The sequence below is a fragment of the Etheostoma cragini genome, chromosome 17 (assembly GCF_013103735.1).
Source record: "Etheostoma cragini isolate CJK2018 chromosome 17, CSU_Ecrag_1.0, whole genome shotgun sequence".
Lineage (NCBI taxonomy): Eukaryota > Metazoa > Chordata > Actinopteri > Perciformes > Percidae > Etheostoma > Etheostoma cragini.
The window spans coordinates 16282764-16302660 of NC_048423.1; the positions used below are offsets into that span (position 1 = coordinate 16282764).

Below are 19897 nucleotides of genomic sequence, written 5' to 3' on the forward strand. Positions count from 1 at the left end.
TATTTATGAGCCATGAAAGAAAGAGGTTTGATGAGTGACCAAGTAACCGCATAACTTGGTTTTGTATGTGTCTGTGTGTTACCTGTCATCCACACAGAGGTGAGAGTTGTCCGCCTTGACCACCACTAGTCCGCTATCTTCTCTGTAGCGACACGTAAAGCCATAATGGCCATCGGAGTTGTGGTTCTCCTGTACAACCAGTAGCATGGCAGGAGACTGCTGTGACACCAGCTGGCTCAGGCTACCAATGTCCAAACCCTTTTTCCGAGCTTTCTCCTAAATGTAGAAACAGCAAGAAAATTTGCGCACATTCACAAACAGACTGCTTTTATGCAGATGATTCAGATTTTAGACCATAGCCTATTTGTGGTGGATTGATGTAAATGGCATGCACAATATGCTGTGTGTGACACTATAGTACATGTGTAATAAAGGTACCCTGCCACACATATTTCATTATTTTGTGGTAATGTCTGAAGTTCTACCATGGACTGCCTTTGTCACCTTGTTTCAAGCCATTCTAGTGTGGTACACAAAGCCTGCCGGAAGACTCAGCTTGATTTGTGCCTGTTCTCATTAATATAATAATTAATAATAACAAGCTAAGCTGCTTGATTCTGATTGGCTAACAGCTTGCCAACAAGAGCCTGGCTATCAGGATCCTTTACCCGGTGCAACTGGGCGAGCTCATGAATAGTAATGAGTTTAGGCAACATAACGTCAGACTGACCAGCTTTTGTAATTTGTCTGATTTCTCCGCTTATTTCTTCTCAGTGGCTAGAGATGACAGAGGACGTAGCAGTTCATTTTCACATTCATGACATAACACAAACACATAAGGACCTAACATATTTCAAAAATGTAAACACTGTTTTGTGTGGCCGTGCACCTTTAGGTAAAGTTGAAAGAGTAGTTGGTCGGACGCGGTGACTTCTCGGAGTCTTGTCATAACTGTGATAACAGGAAGCCCCATGTAAAACAATAACTTCAGGCTTTAGTACAGCTTAAACAACCAATATGTAACATGTACATTAGTGAGCTTTAGAGGTGCTGGTAGGCAGATGCTCGCCGACTCCCCGTTTCCAGCCTTTATCATTTCTCTTGGCAAGAAAAAAAATAAGTTTGGTTTCCACAATGATGAACTTTTCTTTCAAGGTGCTGTAAATGGCAGACAGTTAAAGAGATTCAAATATAAACGTGCCACATCTGTATAATTATCTTTATCACAACCTTTTTGAATCTTTAAAACTTCCAAAGGTATGTTTCTATGCCTCTGAAATATAAACTACCGTCCTTTGTTAAAAAAAAAAAGTAAAATTTTTTCTTGGAAAAGGATTACAAATACCACTATATGGAGGCCCCCAAGAGATAAGACGGAGGCTGCGTCAATGCCTGAAGACCACCAAGATGTAATGATTAGCTTTGGAAGAGATCACATCACAAGTAGCTTGCAGGGATCAGAAATAACTTGTGAGTCTGACCACTAAATTCCAATGTTCCCTTATCCAGCCTCTTGGCATACTCCCCCTCCCTCTGAACGGCATGTGAATGCCTTGCAGCAATAGATGCCGCCTTGCCAGGGTCAGGGGTCAAAGCTAAGGCTTCTTGCTCCTCAGACAAGTGGGCCAGACAGGATATATCCACGGAAACAAAGCCCAAGCCCCTTGAGAAGCACACTCTAATGCGCATCATTTTCCCTTTTAGTTTGCCTTAATGTTGGACATATGCCAAGAGGCCAAGGAATTTTCTCTTCATATTCTTCTTGTTTATCCACAAGATCTCGTCAAATCCTACCCTACCTGGGCCAGACATATCCCACATACACAACCGATGGACTGTTAGTAGGCAATTAAACACAGCTATTCAAGATCAAAAAGGTCACTCTGGGGAAAAATAACGGCTCACCTATTTTCTCATTAATGAGAACGTTTTGATTATAAGTTTAAAATTTTAGCAACACACAATACTTTTCCTCCATCACAGGAAGCTGCAACATGATCTGTGTTTCACCAAGTGTGAGAAATGCTCCTCTGACAGCTCAGACAACAAAGGTGCTAAGTAGAAGGGATTGTATTTCATTTATAATGATTAGTGTTGATAGTTCTAAATTCAGTGCTTAAATTCATTTATTCTGATTGCTGATACCTTGGCTGCTCCAACAGCAGAGATCTTTAATACAATCAACCTTGGTGTAGAACATGGAGGGCAGAGTAATGGGACATAATCTGACCACATTGATCAACTGGAGGCACCTTATCAATTTGTCAAATTCAGGGGCATCCAAGGGCAGAGAGGTGACACATTTTTCTCAGAACTCAATCTATCCTCACCGGACATGTAACACTAAAGCGTGGGCAAAACAGTGATTCTTCCAATTTCCCATCTTTAATAGTCTGTCTGAAGTTTTCAAGTTGTCCAAGCTAAACTGCTTATTTAAAATAATTTCCGCCAGTTGTTGCCTTCCCCTTCTCCCCTCTCTCTATTTCCCTTTCTCCTTCCCTCTTGGCTGCTTTATTGATGCTCTCCAGTTGTGATAGATCCCAGAGATTAGACTGCCGATGATAAAATATTTCCTTATTGTCTGTAATACGGGGCAGCCTACGAGACCAAACACAGGGCGGTCTGCTCCTTATTAGAGCAGCAGCTTCATCAGTTCCCAGGCTGCTCCTCAGCTCTGACCTGTGTGTTAACTCTGATTAGGTCATATGATAAACATTAGCGCTGCAGCTTTTCCCACAAACTCAGCACCTAAAAAAGCGTGGCCCCGGGGCGGCAACGTGACACGGGGCACCTTTCAAAGCCGAAGCCGCGTGTGTCCTTTCATGGCACCTCGTTAGGGCTTCTCCAACGGGATAAAAGAGCCACATTAAAAAAGAAGTAGGCTCCTCCGGGGATAGATGGAGATAGTTTTACACATGCTGGCCCACTTCTCCATTGCACTCTCCCAGTGGCTTTTGTCACACACATTCCATTGTTGGTATGGTCACAGGCTCTCGGATGTCAGCGCTAAACATCATTTTCTCAGAAAAAGTGCATGTTCAGCCAAAAGACTTTACTCAGCCGTGTATACCCACTCTCTAACTGCACAGCTTAACGACACAAAGTAGACTGAATGGAGCATTGTGTTGTCACTCAGGAGAACAGTAGATGAGATCAAAGCTGATGGAGCTAATAGTGTCAATTAATGAACTACCACATCAGGAAGCTGTTACCCCCTTTCTTAGTGTGTGCTAATTCTATTGTAAACAAATATATGAACTTCACATGTTTGTTGATTATTTTTCCCTCTAGGTCTGTGATTATCACAACATGGCTTTCATTAGTGACAAAAAGCCAGTTATATTGTATACATTTCTAGGTGTTCTGCTATGGTTAAAGACACAGGGGACAGCATTGGCCATGTCATTATTGTCCAAAAAGGACACATTTGACTGTTCTTTCTTCAGCAAAAGTTTGATTATAGTATCCCGTATCACATATGCTACTCTCAGTATCTAGTGTTGTTTTGATGCACATATCAGTTTATCATTGTTTATTTTTAGCTATCTGAACATTCACTGACTCAGACCGTACAGCTATTCAACATATTGGTGTGACTGTGTTTCACTTGCAATCGATTAAACTCCACTGACTAGGCTCCAGGCCTTCAGCTTGTTGCTTAAATTCTGCAGCAGTTCAAAAAATCCATGAAAGCTGTTTGTAATTTTTGATCAGTAGTACCTTAACATAGCTTTCTTGCAAAGCATTTTGGAGGTGAGCCGCCTGCCGGTTGAGATGTACCATGGAAATCTCCTCCTTAAACACATGGCAGTTCAGCTTCATCTTTTCCAAGAGACGAACATCCAACTGTCTGAATGGCAGGAGACCACATTTCAGAAAAGATCACATATTTACATACATATATACAGTTCATGGTTTGTGAAATATGTAGTTTAAATGTAGTAAATGTTTTATGTGAATTTCACCAGAGTTAAATAAACACAGCAGTTTGTTTCCTTGAAGTAGCAATGCTGTCTCTATAACCCTGATCACCTTTTGATATGCAGTGACATCACATAGTCTTTTTGGGTGGATGACAGTCAGACACAAACAAGTGGCACAAACAATACGACACTGGTGGACCAAAACTTGTATGCATTGTTGAACAAGCTACTAATTAACATAGCTAGTCCACCTACTTCTTCTTGTGAGCCATGGAGTTGTTAATGTTGTCTCTGAGGGTCTGCAGGCTCTGCCTCTTCTCATGGAGTTGGCTTTTAACCAACTCCAGCCTCTGCATCAGCTCCGCAGAGCCGAGCCTGTCTACATCCAAATCTCCATCCATGTTCTTTATCTCTGAGCAAAATGCCACAAGACCGTGGTGGAGCTCCTGGACCTTTGGGTTTCAAAAGAACAGCATGATTATATTCACTAACAAGCTGATAAAATCACCACAGTTATGGCATCATTACCTACATTATGTAGAGCAAATGTTTTTCTGTTACATATTTACATAGATGTAGTTGAAGACAGATATTCACCTGAAGGATAACATTTTGTAGCGAGTCCACCTGTTGGTTTAGCTCCTTGATCCTCTCTTCTTTAGCTAGCTGGTTTACCTCCACATTTTTGTTGACATTGCTGTTCTCATTAGAACTGTTGAGTTCTGGATTTTTGTGTGAATCAATACCTGAGGACTTCTCCTATGATGCAAAAGCATACACAAATGTATCTTGTTGAATGTCGTATGTCAGGTAAAGCCTGCTACCTTACATACAGTATAAATGATCAGTGATACCCTTTTACTCAAATGGAGCTCCAATTGTCTGTTCTCTGATGTCAGTGTCAGTAGATTCCCAATCTGCTGATCTGGTGGGAGCTCCTCTGATGAACCTTAAAACATAGTGCAGTGCAGTATATGAATGCATATGTGTTTTTATAGTTTTTTTTATAAAGACTGCATGATGTGCTGTGCACCTTGGTTTTCTTTCAGTATGAAAAGGCTCTTATCTTCTGTCATTCCCAACATTTTGATGCATGACTCCATGATTTTTCCCACTGTTGTTTCCTTTGGAGTTCTGAGATGAACTATCCGCTCAGATTCTGCAACACAACATGTCAATCAAAAGTAATATGGAAGCCTGATTTATTCTCACATAAGTGTCATTTATGTATATCAAAGCAACAGCCAAACCACAGGCTATACACTGGGTAATGTGGCTATACTGTATATGGCTATATGTAAGTGAGTATTACATATTCACATCCACGTGTATGCTCTAAATGTTTATGGTTTTTCTATATAGTGTATAAGTTATAATATACTGCATATATATAACCTTTAAACAATTCAGTTACTCACCATTAATAGTAATCTCTATCAGTTGAGAATTCCTCTGCACCTTGTAGTTTTGGCTGTTGTTTCTATTGTTGAAAAAAGGCCAAGAAATTAAACCAGAGCTTGTTTTATTTTTTATTTTTGTATTTTCTGTAAATGAGAGGCTGTACCTGAGATTGAGGGAACGCCGATTCATTCTCAGGCAGCTCACATGAGGAGAGGACTTAGATTTGCTCATTGACGCTAATGTTGCAGTGAATGTCTCAACGTTATTAGGGCCTAAGGATTCTGTAGAAACAAAAGAAATATCAGTAAATATCTTCTTGAAATTGACTTTATTTGCAAGCTGTAGTGGAGTTGGTAAGCTGTAAAAGTAAGTCTACCAAGCAGAGAGTTGAGCCTCTGGGTGACATTGCTGGGGGGGTGCAGCTCATTATAAATGGCCGACAGTAGCAGCTCCCTATCTTCCAGTGTGGCGATATGCAGGATGTCCAGAGTCTTCACATCCACCAAAGCAATATCTGCGCCACACAGTTTTACTTCTGAAAGACAAACATTTAGAATATTTTGTCTAAAGGTATATGAAAAGTCTTTGCATACCTGAATGCCGTTTTAGTTAAAAAAAACAAAACCGTAGAAATTGGGTATGTAGTAACACATAAGTGACATATTTATGAGAGAGAAAGTAGAAGAAATCTTAAAAAATGTAACTAACTGTTAGTATTTACAAAAATATATACATTTTTACAGACTTATATGAGCTTTCAGCTATTATATATTATTTACTAAATTACAAAAGGAATATGACAGAGGTGGTTGTTTCTAAAATGGGAAAACTCTAAAGATGCCAATATTTTGAAAAATATGTTGTCATTTTTGTCTTAATGAAATATGAAGGATAATAAGATAAGTTTATTATTGCCTAAACCTCGTGCATATTGCAATTATAAAATCATCTATGCAGTGATTATGTCAGGTTTAATCTTACATTATCTTCATCTCCAAGTTATTGACATTCATGCGGAAAAAAAAGTTTTTGATTTGATCTGCGGTGGACAAAAATCCAACTGGCAATGTTTTCCTTTGTCATGTAACCACAGGGCTGGGAGAGGAGGCTGTCATAAAAATGTGTTTTACCTCTGATGAAAGGAAGACATTTCTGTAGTCCAATACTAGTGAACCATTGGCAGACTTCATCTGTGTTCAGCTCCCGAAGACATTTGGCCACTTGCCTGTCAACGTCCTGGGGAGAAGGAGAGGTTACATACCTGCTGCCTATACCACATTCTACAAGGAACAAGTGGCATGGGAAAAACTGCTTTCATTACTTTTATAAAAACTCTTCACTCAAGCAAAATACTCTTTAAACTATTGTTTTGAGATGAGTACAGTATGCATTTCTCAATCCAAAAAGTAAGCAAAGGTTGGGAATTTCAAAGAGAGCGGCACATGATGACGCAGAGAGATGATTCTAACTCAAACGGCTGCATGTAAAGACCTATTTAATGGGAAGGGATGGCAAGAGATCCTGCTTAAACTGCCAGGCAGTTTGTCATTGTGTGTGTTAGTGATTGAGTAAGTAGGACTGTGTTGGATATCCTAGTTTCGACATATCACAGCAAGTAAACACATCTGTGTGTTTAACTGTAAGCAAGTGATTAAAAATACTGAAAAAGAAATGTTTACCTAAACACATGTTTCTATGTCATCGTTGCCTTAGTCACATATTCTCTGTTTATGGTGTTCCTGAGAGGAAAACTAGTCTTCCCTACTGCCAACAGAGGCTTTACAAGGTGACTGTGGAGCGATTAGATAAATTGAGGTTAGGCTGTCTTAGGGATTTCATTATTATGTTATAAGACAGAGACTTTTAGAAAGGAAAAAAACCCTATTAGATCATAATTTATCAAAAACACATAAATGATCCATAGTTTCAGCCATTTTGTCTAATTTGGGGTCCCAATGTGGGCCTCTGGTGTGAGACCTGGCTGCTTAAGATGCATGTTGAATACATTTCTCTTATGTTGTTGATTGGGTACCACAGGGAAATAAAACAGTAGATGTTGCATGGAGATAAAAAGTGCAGGACGTGAACAATTTGCTTTAAAAAAAATAAGTTGTGTTTCAGCTAACACACGGATCGCTAAGGATACAAGCAATCTTGCTTGGCGAATCCTGGATACAGACGAAGATTCTGAGACTATTTGCAGAGTCATTGCTTTGACAGATCAAGGGAGCTGGGAAATATAAACAGAGCATATTGTAATTGCGGCAGCTCTGGGCTGTGTGCTGTGTGCCACCCTGAAGGCCCTTGCTTTAATGGTTTACAGTACCTTCTCAGGGAAGTTTCCATTCTGATCCTTAGAAGGAATAGACGGCATATATGAAGCTGCATGAAAGCCATAAAAGAAACAGAGACATGTACGGTTGTTTTTTGCATAATGTCTAAGTCTGAACAGAAATATTATGTAGAATAATCTTTTTTGTCCATGATATGGTATTACCAAACTCACCAACGGTTATGCGTCGTCGTCGTGGCGACCCCTCCTTTTCCTGGTGCTCTGTGTTCTGGGTTAAAGCGTGGAAAGTAGCACTCCTGGTTGGTGTGTCCCCAAAACTGTAGGAGCGCGTTACTGGCCTCTGTCATGTAACACAGGTTTCAGTTAACATTATATTGGTAATCTAGCCCAGTAATATCAATTCACAGTCAGTGTTTTGAAGACGTAACACATGGTCATACATAGTATGAATCAGTTAAAGCGTATTTCTTCCAGGAATGTGTAGTGACTCTCTGTAGATAGTACAGATAGATACATTAAAGGTGCATGAGTGGGCTATAGAGCATGCAGCATACACAGTATGAAGAGATGATAAAAAAAATGTTCATTGCATGGCCTTCATACCCTTTGGTGAGTAAATGTCTCCATGTTGACAGCGTGAGGAAGCCGACAGAGTTCAGCTTTCAGCATGTTGGAGCAGCTCACATCTCTGTTGCTCAGTTCATCTGCATAGTAATAATAAACAATAAGTCAATAAATGTATAAGAATTGATTCCAGTTATTCCTATCTTAGTTCTTCCCTGTATGGGAAACAAACTATTTAATGAAGACCATATTTTCACTCTTTGAAGCCACTTTATTCTAATGGCTTCAGGCCTTCTCAGTCTTTTTTAGGCATACAGGTCATTAGGTCTATTTACAGTGCTTTAGTTGGTGCTGATACTGGACACAGCTAGATGGGGTTGCTTGGCAACCCGTCATGCACACTAATGTCCGTCTGGTTGATGACATACTTCTCTGACAACCCAAGTTGTTTCCCACAGAACGCCCATATTCTTACATTTTCCAAATGTCACTTGGTAAGCGAGCAGATATCTTTTTTTGCTATCATAACAAGCCAGACGAATGAGGCTGAGAATATGGCATCCAAGCTAGGGCTGGCTTTCTCAGAAAACATAACTCTATGATGTGATAGCTGTTGGAATGTTTTCAGTTCCGATTTGTAACTACGTTAAGTTTTATATCTTCACAGATTAAAGCGTAATAAGCCCCTTTACTGTTTAAAACAGTAGTCTTTTCAAGTAGTTTACCTAACAAAAAAAAACTGCCTAATTGCTTAAACACATGTTTTTAATTTCAGGGGCCTGTTTCTGAAAGGGTGGTTTGACATGGATGGGAGTTTAGATGAAGTCAGAATCAGATAAGATAATGTAATTGGTTTATGTGTGTTAGCAGTGGAATCTTGTCTGGTTGCTGGAGAGACAGTGGAGTGCAAAGAAGGGAGCAGCGAGCACTCTCTTCATCACCTGGCTGGCCTGTGAGTCACTCTGTAGAGGATCATAAAATTTGGCCTATAGCTAATTCAGAACAGTGCATGCAAAACACAACCGTCTTGACTAGAACAGCCAAGTGAGAAAAGCGATGAGTCTAGCTATAAGATCCCGAGAAAATCGTTTCCAGTCTCGCTCTGTGACTCGGTTTAACCATGCATGGAGAGAAGGGACACAAGGTGGAGAGCTGTCTGAGAATGCTAATGGAGGGTAGCATTACACCCACCCTACCACAACCATGTTCAGACTTCACACAGCCTGCGTCGTCCAGGAAAAGCCCAATCAAAACAAAGGACAGGAAAATGTAGGCAGGCCTAGGGACGCAGCCTGATGTTGCCTTAATGGGTGATATCACCAGTAACGGAGAGATGGACATAATTCCCAGTCTGACTTGGCTCAGTCAGGACAAGTCAAAGCATGAGGGAGTTCTCTTTCCCTTGACTGGTTAGCACAGTCAAACACGTTGCATCCTTGCACTCACACGATACAAACACACTGAGCAATCTAGGTTGGGTTCTTGACAAGTTTGACAACTACAGACACACAGAGGGTTAAAGGCAAAGCAGTGCTTTAGAGTCAGAACTTTTCAGCGCATTGATGTAATGGATAGGCAAAAGTGATGCTTATCGTTTCCAGTATTATTGTCCTCCTCTGATTTGAAAAGAAATTAAGCTCTTTGAGAGACGACTGAGGGAGGAGAGCATGCTGAGTCACAGGAACCCAAAACCTGGGAACCGCCTGCCCAGCCACACACTGGGAATATACACACAATAGCTAAAAAGGATTCCAACAAAGGGGAACTTCTGCAACTCCCAAAGGAGACGTTCGAGGTACTGTAGCCATGTCACATAATGACTGCAATTTCATCTGAATGGGGAACTGAGATCAAAACGAAGAGGCAACACATGAGCTCAACAGCTGGATGAAGCGAACCATCATCTGGTGCTATTTACCTCTCACCTAGAGTTTCCCTAAATGGAAGCAGAAAGCTTTTAATGCAAATACTTGCAAATTTACATCAAGAAAACTCACCCAAGTTGTGCTCAGTAAATGACAAAAGATTTATTCCAGTGTTGAAGTTTCCTGTGACAGAGAAAGAAACCAAAGACAACCATAGTGAAGACAATATCTTTTAACATAAAAAATGAACATTAATATATATATTAACAATGGTTCAGCTATATTCAAATGTCCAAGTAAGCCATGACAGTGTGACAGTGGGCCAGTATGTACATTACCAGGACCTTGAAACTGAGTCAATATTCACAGCTTTACTGTCCTTCTGTGACATGTCAAAATGTCTATGGGCAAAAAGCATATTGTTTAGCCAATCTTAGCAGTTAGCCTTATTAGCAACTTAGTTAGCAACAGCTTAGTATTTTTCTAATTAATGATTTATTTTGTTGGCTAAATACAATCACCTGGGTTTTGTTCAGTGGGTTTAGTTTACAATAAATGTGTAGTTGAGTTGCTGTATGCAGTCACTGGGCACAGCTGCATTGCTTGTTAAACCACAGTCTTTATTTCTACACGAGTGAAACACAACCAGTAAATGTGGCAGCTTTGGAACTGTTGGAAGGTACATGTGACAAAGCTGGAGTTTTTGCTAAGCTCTTCTAAACATCACGGAGGTACCTCGCTATTGAGCTCAAGATTTTGAACTAGATTTGCTTTATTTGTGGATTTCAATGAAACATCACTGGAGATGTTATCACTGTTAGACTCACTTTTCTGGGGGTACTTAGGGAGAGGAACCACCTGGTAGGCGCAACGTAAGAACCTGGGCTTTGTTTTCTCTTCATCCCCCTCTTTGACTGTTGTAGCCTCTCTTTCTTCTCCACACTCATCACTTGGGTCCTCTTTAGGCTCAGCTGTATAATCAGCACTGACCTTATTCTCAGCCAGTGTGAATTCCTCTGTTGACTCCTCTGTCTCCACACTCTCCATCTTTTCCTCATAACTCTCCTGGTCACTAGCAGCAAAGGTTCCATCACTGCCAGATGTATGTGCCACACTTTCTTCTGAATTCCTGTCAAAGAACTGATCGTCGTCAACAACGTTGGAGGGAGTGGGAGGGATCAGATTAATAACAGGTGGTGTCAGGAGGCTATCACAAGTTTGTTTTTTATCCGTGCCACTCTCCAACAGCAACGGGTCTGCCTCGTCTTCTTCATCATAGTCTCCACTGGTAGAAGTGATGGCCGGTTGGGAATGGGACTCTATAGCAAGTGAAGACAGAGGCTTCAGGCGTTGCTTTTTCAGAGCCCTCCGGCAGGCTGACACAGAGCTGGCTGAGCGGACCATGCTGTTCATCGAGGTGACGGGGACCTCCTCGAACAGGGTGAAGCTGGTGTTAACTATTCCCAGATCCTCTACTGTAATCTGGATAGCCTCCCTCTCCCTTGATTCCACTTGATCCAAGTATGAATGCTGAGGGCCTGCGTTCATCTTCTTTTCCTGCTCCTGCTGAGTATCCCTCTCCTCACCTCGCCAACATGAGCAGCAGAACAGCCTGCCTGGAAGACTTTGATTGCTCTTCCTCCATGGGCGCCTACAAGGCCGCTGTTTCTCTGCATTTGCACTTGCCATAGCAGTGGCTGCCTGACCACACACTGGCTATACTGCTAAACACACCATTCTTCAGTTTGATCAGATAAACCTCTGTAGACTAAAGAGAAGATAAACAACCATCCACACCTCTCAAACATAATACTGGCCCTGTGATAGGTGCCTAAGCATCTGCACACACTGCGCACAAACACTCATCAGCAACATGCGTTGCTTAGCAGAGGAGTGAAATGAATGGACAAATTCATGCTCTGGGTCAGGTGAACACTTGAAATGAATGCTGGGCTTAGTCAGCAACCTTTGATATGTTAAACAGCATCATTGCATATACAGCTCTAGTTTCAAAGAGCTCTTATGAGACAGCAACACCCTGCCAAAAATAAAATCACGGCATATGTAATGTAGATAAATTGCATTTTTATGATTATACTGTGTGTTCAATTTTGATGGGTCATCTGTCGGGGACGTAGACTTAACATGTACTATATGGAAACTGGTGAGAATATGGGCCGGCGGATGCTTGGCTCATACAACCCCTATGGCATCAGATGACATTTTCTTCATTCCACAGGCCTAGTCCTGTTCTCTGGTGCATGATAAGTCATCCAGCATCATCTTAAAACCAATATGCCACACCACCCACATCGTAAGCTCGTATGAAAAGATGATATCTGTGTTTTTCTCACGCCCGTAAACTGACAGTACAGTGATGGGAATAATTACTCCTTCACAAGTATCCACTTCTCATATTTCAATCTCTCTTCAGAGTGAAAAGAAGCTGCTACTGTGTGTGTTTTCTTTTTGTTTTTTTAAATCTGTTATTACTTTACTCAGTTTCTTCTATTTTTACATCAGTATTTGCTCCTGTGTATGTGGCTCCTGTGTTTACAAGCCAGTTTCCAACAGGCAAGATGTTTACCTGCCCAGAGTGTGTAAAATCTAAATTAACTTCCTTCGATTTTAAAGTTATTCTACATCATAAAATCATAAAATGAGGTGCCAATGCATTATACTACCCACAGTCATATTGAAAACTCAGCTGTGTTTAAATTAAAATATACCACAAAGGTTGACTTTATTGGGATTTTAACAACACCATGACTATTTTTTCCCAAGTAAAAGCTGACCTCAGACACAGTAACTATTCTCAAATTAGGCTAAACAATTTGTTGGTGTGAAGTAGTATAATTTCTGTACACTGGCAGGAGATAGAAGCAAAATTAGTGCTTTCAAATGTGTCTAGATACCCTGAGCATTTCAGGTTGTCAAGTTCCAGAGAGACTTTGTTGCTAGGCACAAATTACACCTCCAGGTGATTTCGGTGGGAGACCAGCTGACTATTGACAGAGTTAGTGCAGGGCTGAAGACTCTTTGTGGTGGAATGAAAAGTGCTTTTATACCCGTGTCACTCAGAAAACCACATGATTGTTTCCACTGGGAGAAACATGGCCTCAGAATTAGCAGCAGATGAGAAACTATTTGAGTTCAGTTTACCTCAGATTTGAGCATGACACGGCAAAGCTAAAAGGCCAAGACACACACACAAGCTGAGAGCTACAGTACATTTAGAGAGGTGAGGAGGACATGCATTAGAAAAACGAAACTTACCCTCAGCTGAAAAACACCCCCCTTTTTACAGTACTGTACAATGTTTTAACAATGCACACTTGTTCTCAACACTGCAGACTCATACAATTTACATATACTGTGAATGTTTTGCTCTTAAAGGGTTGGTGACATAATCCTGGTCAATACTACATGCCCAACAAAGGGGGGCAGTAGAGAGCAGATGCACAGCACTGACAGGACATAAAACAGAACCCAGCACTTCTTAGAACGACCTCCTCTGGTATTCACAAGTCTGGATAAAGTTAAACCACACAAGTGCTTTTCATTCGCAGCCTAGTTCGACTGGCTTTCATGATATCTTGATCTGGTATTTGCAAGAATATCAAGTTTTGCCATAATCCTTTTTACATGTTGTTTGAATATACATAAGCAGTAGGGGAATGAAAAGATATATGTAGGATTAATGTTCCATCTCCTTTATACAGGATATGTTTGAAATTAGCTGAAAATCTGTGACCTTACTAGCAGATTTATGAAAAACAAGTTCCTTATGACAAATGTTGAGAGACACTGTAAGTGACAGACGAACAAAAATGAATGTTCCACAGCTGCCATAGCCTGGGGCCATCTGCGGGAAAGATGACTGAGACAGACATGGAAACCCACCAGTCTCCGCTCTCTCAGTGACAAATTATGTAAATCTTTTACTAAACTAGCATCTTTAACTGTTTGACTTTCTCCGTGCATTCATGAAGTTACATCACCGTACTTCATTGCACTTGATGAGTTAGTCTACATGTCCAGACATAGCTCTGTGAGTATCTGAGCATGCTCTGAGTGTGTACTTTTGCTGGTCTTACTACCAGAGAGTGGTAGATTTTGGACAGCCCCAAATGGCCGTGCAGCCAAAATCAACACCAGCCTTCAGCTCTGGGAGGGATTCTTTTTAAAACACCCTCACCTCTTGCTCAGTTGCAGCACAGTGAAACATGTTGAACATTTCCTGTGACAGTCATGTTTCCATAGGCATCAAGACTCTGGGTCAATAGTCAGCGCCGGCTACGCTGAACATAACCCTGTTTGGCCATACAGAGAACTCACACAGGCACACAAAAAAAGAACCAAATAGAGCCTTTTCTCTGCTCTAATTCACAGAAGAGGAGAAGTCTGTAATTACATTTACTAAACAAGACAGCAGCATGAGTCACTTTCCATAGACAAGGAATGTCACCTCTTCCTGTGAAACCAGGAGGAATGATGGGAGTTATTACTTTAGAATAACAACCACAACCCTCTTTATATTGTCAAGGATGTGGAGCAACCCTGGAGGGCCAAAACAACGTGGCGGCATTATTAGAGCAGCGGGGGGGGGGTCTGTAAAAACTAAGCACATTCAACCAAGGATGTTGAGTTCCTGATTCAACAGATAAATCAACACATCCCAAATTGAGTCTTTTCACCAAAGAGTTTCACTTAAACAGATGCATCCATGTTGCTTACATAGATCTTCCTGTTTGTGCACGCAACCACCAAGTCTCTTGGAAGTCAGACCAAGTGTGCCAAATATTTGCAGTTTCCCCTGTGGCTGATACCTAATAGCATGAGAAAAGGAGTTTGGTGGGGGGAGAAAGAGGGCACTGACCTTGAGAACTCCTGGGTTGAACTTTCCCCTCCATCCCCCCACCTCACCCACCAGTCCTGTGCTCCCTAATCAATTACTGTTGGCAGTCAGGAGACCACCAATGATTAGCAGCAGCAAGGCAGACGTGGTTTGGGGGTTGGAGTGTGGGATGTGGGAGGCCGGGAGGGTGGCGCGTGAGGGAAAGGAGAGGAAAAGGAGAGGAAAAGGAGAGGAAAGAGGTCCTACAAACGGCTTTGATCAAAACGCTGCCTCGAGAAAAGCGTAATGCAACAGGACCCCCCTGGTTTAAATGACCCTTGAACAGTTTTATTTATCTATGAGAATTTTGTATTCTGTCTCTGAGACTGCTGCATGTGAGCAGACAGCTGTAGATGTCAAATAGTGTTTACACTCGCACATGCACAGTAGAAACCAGCCGAGACCAACAGGCTCAAAGACAACAACACAAGCACCGCACATAAACACAAACCTTTTTTTGTTGTTCAGGTCTTTGAAGCAGGAGGGAAATAATTTACAGGCTCTTTTTTTATGAGAATCTGTGCTGTTCCCACGCCCAGTGTGGCAGGAAAGCTCAACAAAATCATTTGTCTTAGATTGGCTGATTGGCTTGCTGGAATCTGAGTATGTCTTTGACGGAGATGGAAGAGAGAAACTCTCCCACCACACCCACCCCACAATTGGCCTCCTCTCACTTTTATTCTTTAGCTCTCTTTTTTTGTTCTCCATTTCTGATTCTTTTGTCTCTCTACTTTCTTTTTATAGGTTTATCTTTTTTATAGAGTGAGAGTGAGGTTGACAGAGAAAAAGGGCCCACACTCCTGCAGACATAAGAAATGTTTGTGTCATTAATTCTCCCCATCTTGTTTTATGGTCGGGGATAAGACAGAGAGAGACAGTTTATGTGTGATGGGGGGGGGAGAGATAAACAGAGAGAGAAAGATTAAATAAAGAAAGATAAAAGACAGAAGAAATGGGCCAGAAAAGCCCTGACTCTATACAACACAGCAGACTGCGGTACCTTACACAAACCTGCTTTACAAGATGTGGCTTCCTCCAGGGCGCTCCATAGCTAGCCCATTCTCCAACTCTCCCAGCACACAATTAATGACATTATGAGCACCACTGGAACGCTTCAACTAAACAGTTTTGTCTAAAGTTTTCCCATGGGAACGCCATTTTGTGTTGATGCCAAGCACTCTGAAGTGAAAGGGTTATCTCTTTTCACTGATGTTCTCCTTCGGGACTTCCACTGTCGCGATAGCTTTGAGGAAATAAAGTAAAATCAAATTAAGTTTTATCTGTTATTCCAGAGCCAACAAGGATTATAATGATACATCACTGAGCAATGTGGGCTGGACTCGGTCTGTTTTGGAATCCAGTCCGTGGTATTGTTTGCTGCTCTGGGTTTGTCTTTGTCATGAGATGTTTTTCACAGCCAGACAAGTAGGGTCAACGTGATGTCCGCAGCCAGAGCATCTGAGCCTAATCAGGCAGGCATTTCAAAGCTGCTGTCATGGGTATTTAGAAATGGGCAGACCAAGGACAAAGGCTGACTATTGGCAACTTGTCCATTTTGTAGCCCCTTTGAGGTTTCCTAACGATGCCTGTGCCGTCATAGAAATCACTGCAAATTAATTTTAACATTCAGTGAAAAGACAGATTAGTGCCGAGAGGATGGCACAAAGGGTGTTAAATATGGCGAGCAGCAAGCTGGACCACAGGCCAGGCCTGAGACACATTACCCACAGCTGCCAACACTGACCTATTTTCACCAAACCAGCTTAAAGATTTTTTGCATCCTCTATTGTGCAAAGGCACTGCAAAGCACAGCATTGAAGTCTTATCTGCATGACCCCCTTTGGGTACGGTGCCCTTTGATGCCTCTCATAAAGGCAGTGATGGGCTTTTAATTAAGTGTGGCAGGTGATTAGTTGGTCCGTATTGATCTGAAGGGTTAGGGGCAGATGTTGCAAGAGACAGCCAGGGGGAAATGGCTCTATAAAGAACACAAACAAGGGCCCAAACTATTGTAGTGGAGACCCCTGTGACAGACACGACCCTCACTCTTAAACCAAGGAAGAAAAGTGATTCCAGATTCTATTATCTTCTTTGCAGGAGGAAATAGTGAGCAGATGGCAACAATAGTCACGGGCCTCAACGCGATCAGCACCGTTCACAGACATCTTTTCTTTGGGACAAATTTACCGTGGCCTCATGAGGTTTTCATTGAAGTGCTAGCACTAGGAGGTGAAGCTTGCCAACAGGTCAATAGCATTAGAGACATGACAGAGGTCCAAGAACATTTTATGTAAACTCCCGCTGACACCATACCCTTTCCCTAAAAGATTTGCATTGTCTGTTTGCATTTTGTCAGTTTGATTCTTTGGGGGAAAAGTGATTTTTTTGTTTGTACAGGAAATGTGCTTAATGTCCTTTTACTTTCTGTCATTTCATGTTAAGTAAGTATTGACATGGTCAACCAACATTATAAATGTCAGCGTGTATGTCAGTCAGGAAAGATTATTCTCATGTCATGCTATCAATCATGAGCTAAAAGAGTGTAAATGCCTGCTAACCAGGTAACAAGGGTTTGTGTCAATGAATGATTGGGTCATGAGATGACTAATTTATAGTTTATACAGTTCATGGGAGAAATTTATGAAGACGAAGACTTGGAGGCAAGTCTGAGTTTGTCTGCTGGCTGCCACTATGGGAGCAGATTAAGAACCATATTTGAATGATGACCAATCTTTTTTTTTTTAACACAAATAAATGACCTCCATTTAAGGGTACAAAAATCGTCTCTGACCCTTTTGAGGGAGCACAGGATAAACTTCTGATTAGATTCATGCCATGGCTGAATGAGAAGGAAATTTGTTTACTTTTTTGGAAATAGCCATGAATAAAACAAATGGGACCTCGGAGAAATCCTTAAACTTTTATTGAGGAAGAAGTAAAGAAAGATTCAGAGAGTTCTAGCAGACACGTTAACGATAGTTACGATCATTTATAAAGTAGCTATTATGGTGTGTTCATCCCTACCAAAGCTTTGAGTAATAAACAATGGCTGAAGTATAAACAGCAGCCTGTGCAGCAGTCTTCAGTCTGATGCTTATTGTGAATCATCACTCATTATTGTCAATGTGTGTGATTGTGGCACACAACAGTATCCGTGAGGAGTGATTACAGTAAGAGTGAAGAGTGAACTATAGGCAGATTGTTCTCTGCCACTATTTAAGTGAAATAAGACTAGATCTAGAAATAAACGTCTGTCATAAAAAATAGGTTTGAGCCCGTTGATCCATGTCCCTGTACCAACCTGTGTAATTGGTGATATGTGCTGTAAACATCAAATGCAGCTGTGTTTTTGTGCTCTTCCTCTTCACTTCAATTTACTCAAAAATGCATTTGATTCATACTTTTTTTTCTTTTTCTTTTTTGTAGAATATAAGCATACTACATCTAAAACACACTTTGTTGTAGTGTGTGTTTGCAGGCTTATCTACGCATATCTTGGGGTGAGGGAAGCTCGGTCAAGAATGATAAAACAAACAAAACACAGGCAAAAATCTATTTGATAAGTCAGTGAATAGGAAAGGGACACGCATCATTTCTCTCTCCTCCCTCCATCTCTCACTGAAAGCTATTAATGAAGGTCTGGCAGCGCTGGTGCAGGGTGGCACAAAGGCCACCTTTGAGAGCTTAATATCCAAAGTAATCAGCACCTTGAATGGCTTTAACAAAAACCTGGAAACACAATGGGATCAAATGTACTGTATACTTATTAATCACCTGTGACAACCGTCAGTGTTCATGCAGATTGCCAACATTTGAGGAACCCGGGCAGTGATCCTTTGATTTTACAGAATGAAGTGTCGACAGGAACCTGAGCCTTCTCAGCAGGTAAATTACAAAAAGGGCAACACAATAGTTGCTCATTTCCTGCACTGAATAGATTTTTGAAATGACCTCAAGCTTATTTGTCCTCTTACCATTATCAGAATTAGCATTCCACAAAGTGCCATTCCTGTTACTGGGATTAGTATTACATCTTCTTGTCATTTTGCACAGGAAATGACTATTCGTGTAAATGCATTGTCTGATATTTATTAATTAAACTTAGCACTTACTCATCACATTCAGGTTTATCTTTTGTGTCAGCATAAATGTACATTCTACCATGAGATACAATATGTCCAATCAGCATCCATTTTGTGAAAATTCTGTGTTAGCTTGAAGCATCAAGGTGAGTGATCCACTGGGGATGAATATGTATCTTTTATGTCTCTGCTTTTATTTTAAGGATGAGTTGACCAGTAGACCATTTTCCTAAAATCTTGGTATGATCCTTTAAACGGCACACTTCTCATGTGCTGTCACAGATCTATAATTTCCTCTGTCCTCTGTACTGCTGGAGTGTGAGAGAGGAGTATTTGTGTTCTTTTCCTCCTGTGCTGAGGATCCTCTCAGGAGGCATCAATGCTTGGTGTCTAGTCACGCTAGACAGCAGCAGGCTGTTTTAGTACTCAGGTTGCTGAAGGTTGCTCTTTCACCTTGACCCCACTGAAACAGGAGAGCTTGAATACTGTCTTCCCCCATTTCTTCAAATAGCAACTTCTCTTTACACGAGTATGGTTGTAACAACTGGAAAGCAACTGCTTCTGTGTATTTAATATAACTTATAATCACAATATATATCTAATTTTACCTTATTTATCCTTTGCCTATTTTCACTGTGTTACCTGGTTAATATTGAGAGCAATTCCTTCGTGTGGCCATCTGATATTACAGTGATTGTTGTATCAGCAATATACTTTTGCGTCATCAGGAACTACTAGTGGCATTTCATTCATACATCTTTTGATGAACAAATTGTATTTTTGATTTGAACATCAATAAAAATAAAAATGTTAATATTATAATTTATGTTGTATTATCTATAAATTGAATTTTTAAATAGCCATTAATATTA

At 41.0% G+C, this 19897-nt stretch overlaps 1 protein-coding gene across 1 annotated transcript; it reads right to left on the reverse strand.

Moving 5' to 3' along the window:
* Positions 1 to 43: 43 nt before the first annotated feature.
* Positions 44 to 12045, reverse strand: LOC117960716. Its single transcript, XM_034898829.1, has 15 exons — positions 10874 to 12045; positions 10179 to 10229; positions 8221 to 8321; positions 7831 to 7957; positions 7651 to 7706; positions 6455 to 6560; positions 5701 to 5859; positions 5488 to 5605; positions 5342 to 5403; positions 4957 to 5082; positions 4778 to 4872; positions 4521 to 4682; positions 4179 to 4375; positions 3721 to 3850; positions 44 to 276 (listed from the first exon to the last, which is right to left on the reverse strand). Exons 1-15 carry the CDS (start codon positions 11733 to 11735, stop codon positions 79 to 81), a joined length of 2550 nt encoding a protein of 849 aa, XP_034754720.1. The 5' UTR covers positions 11736 to 12045; the 3' UTR covers positions 44 to 78.
* Between the last annotated feature and the right edge of the window lie 7852 nt (positions 12046 to 19897).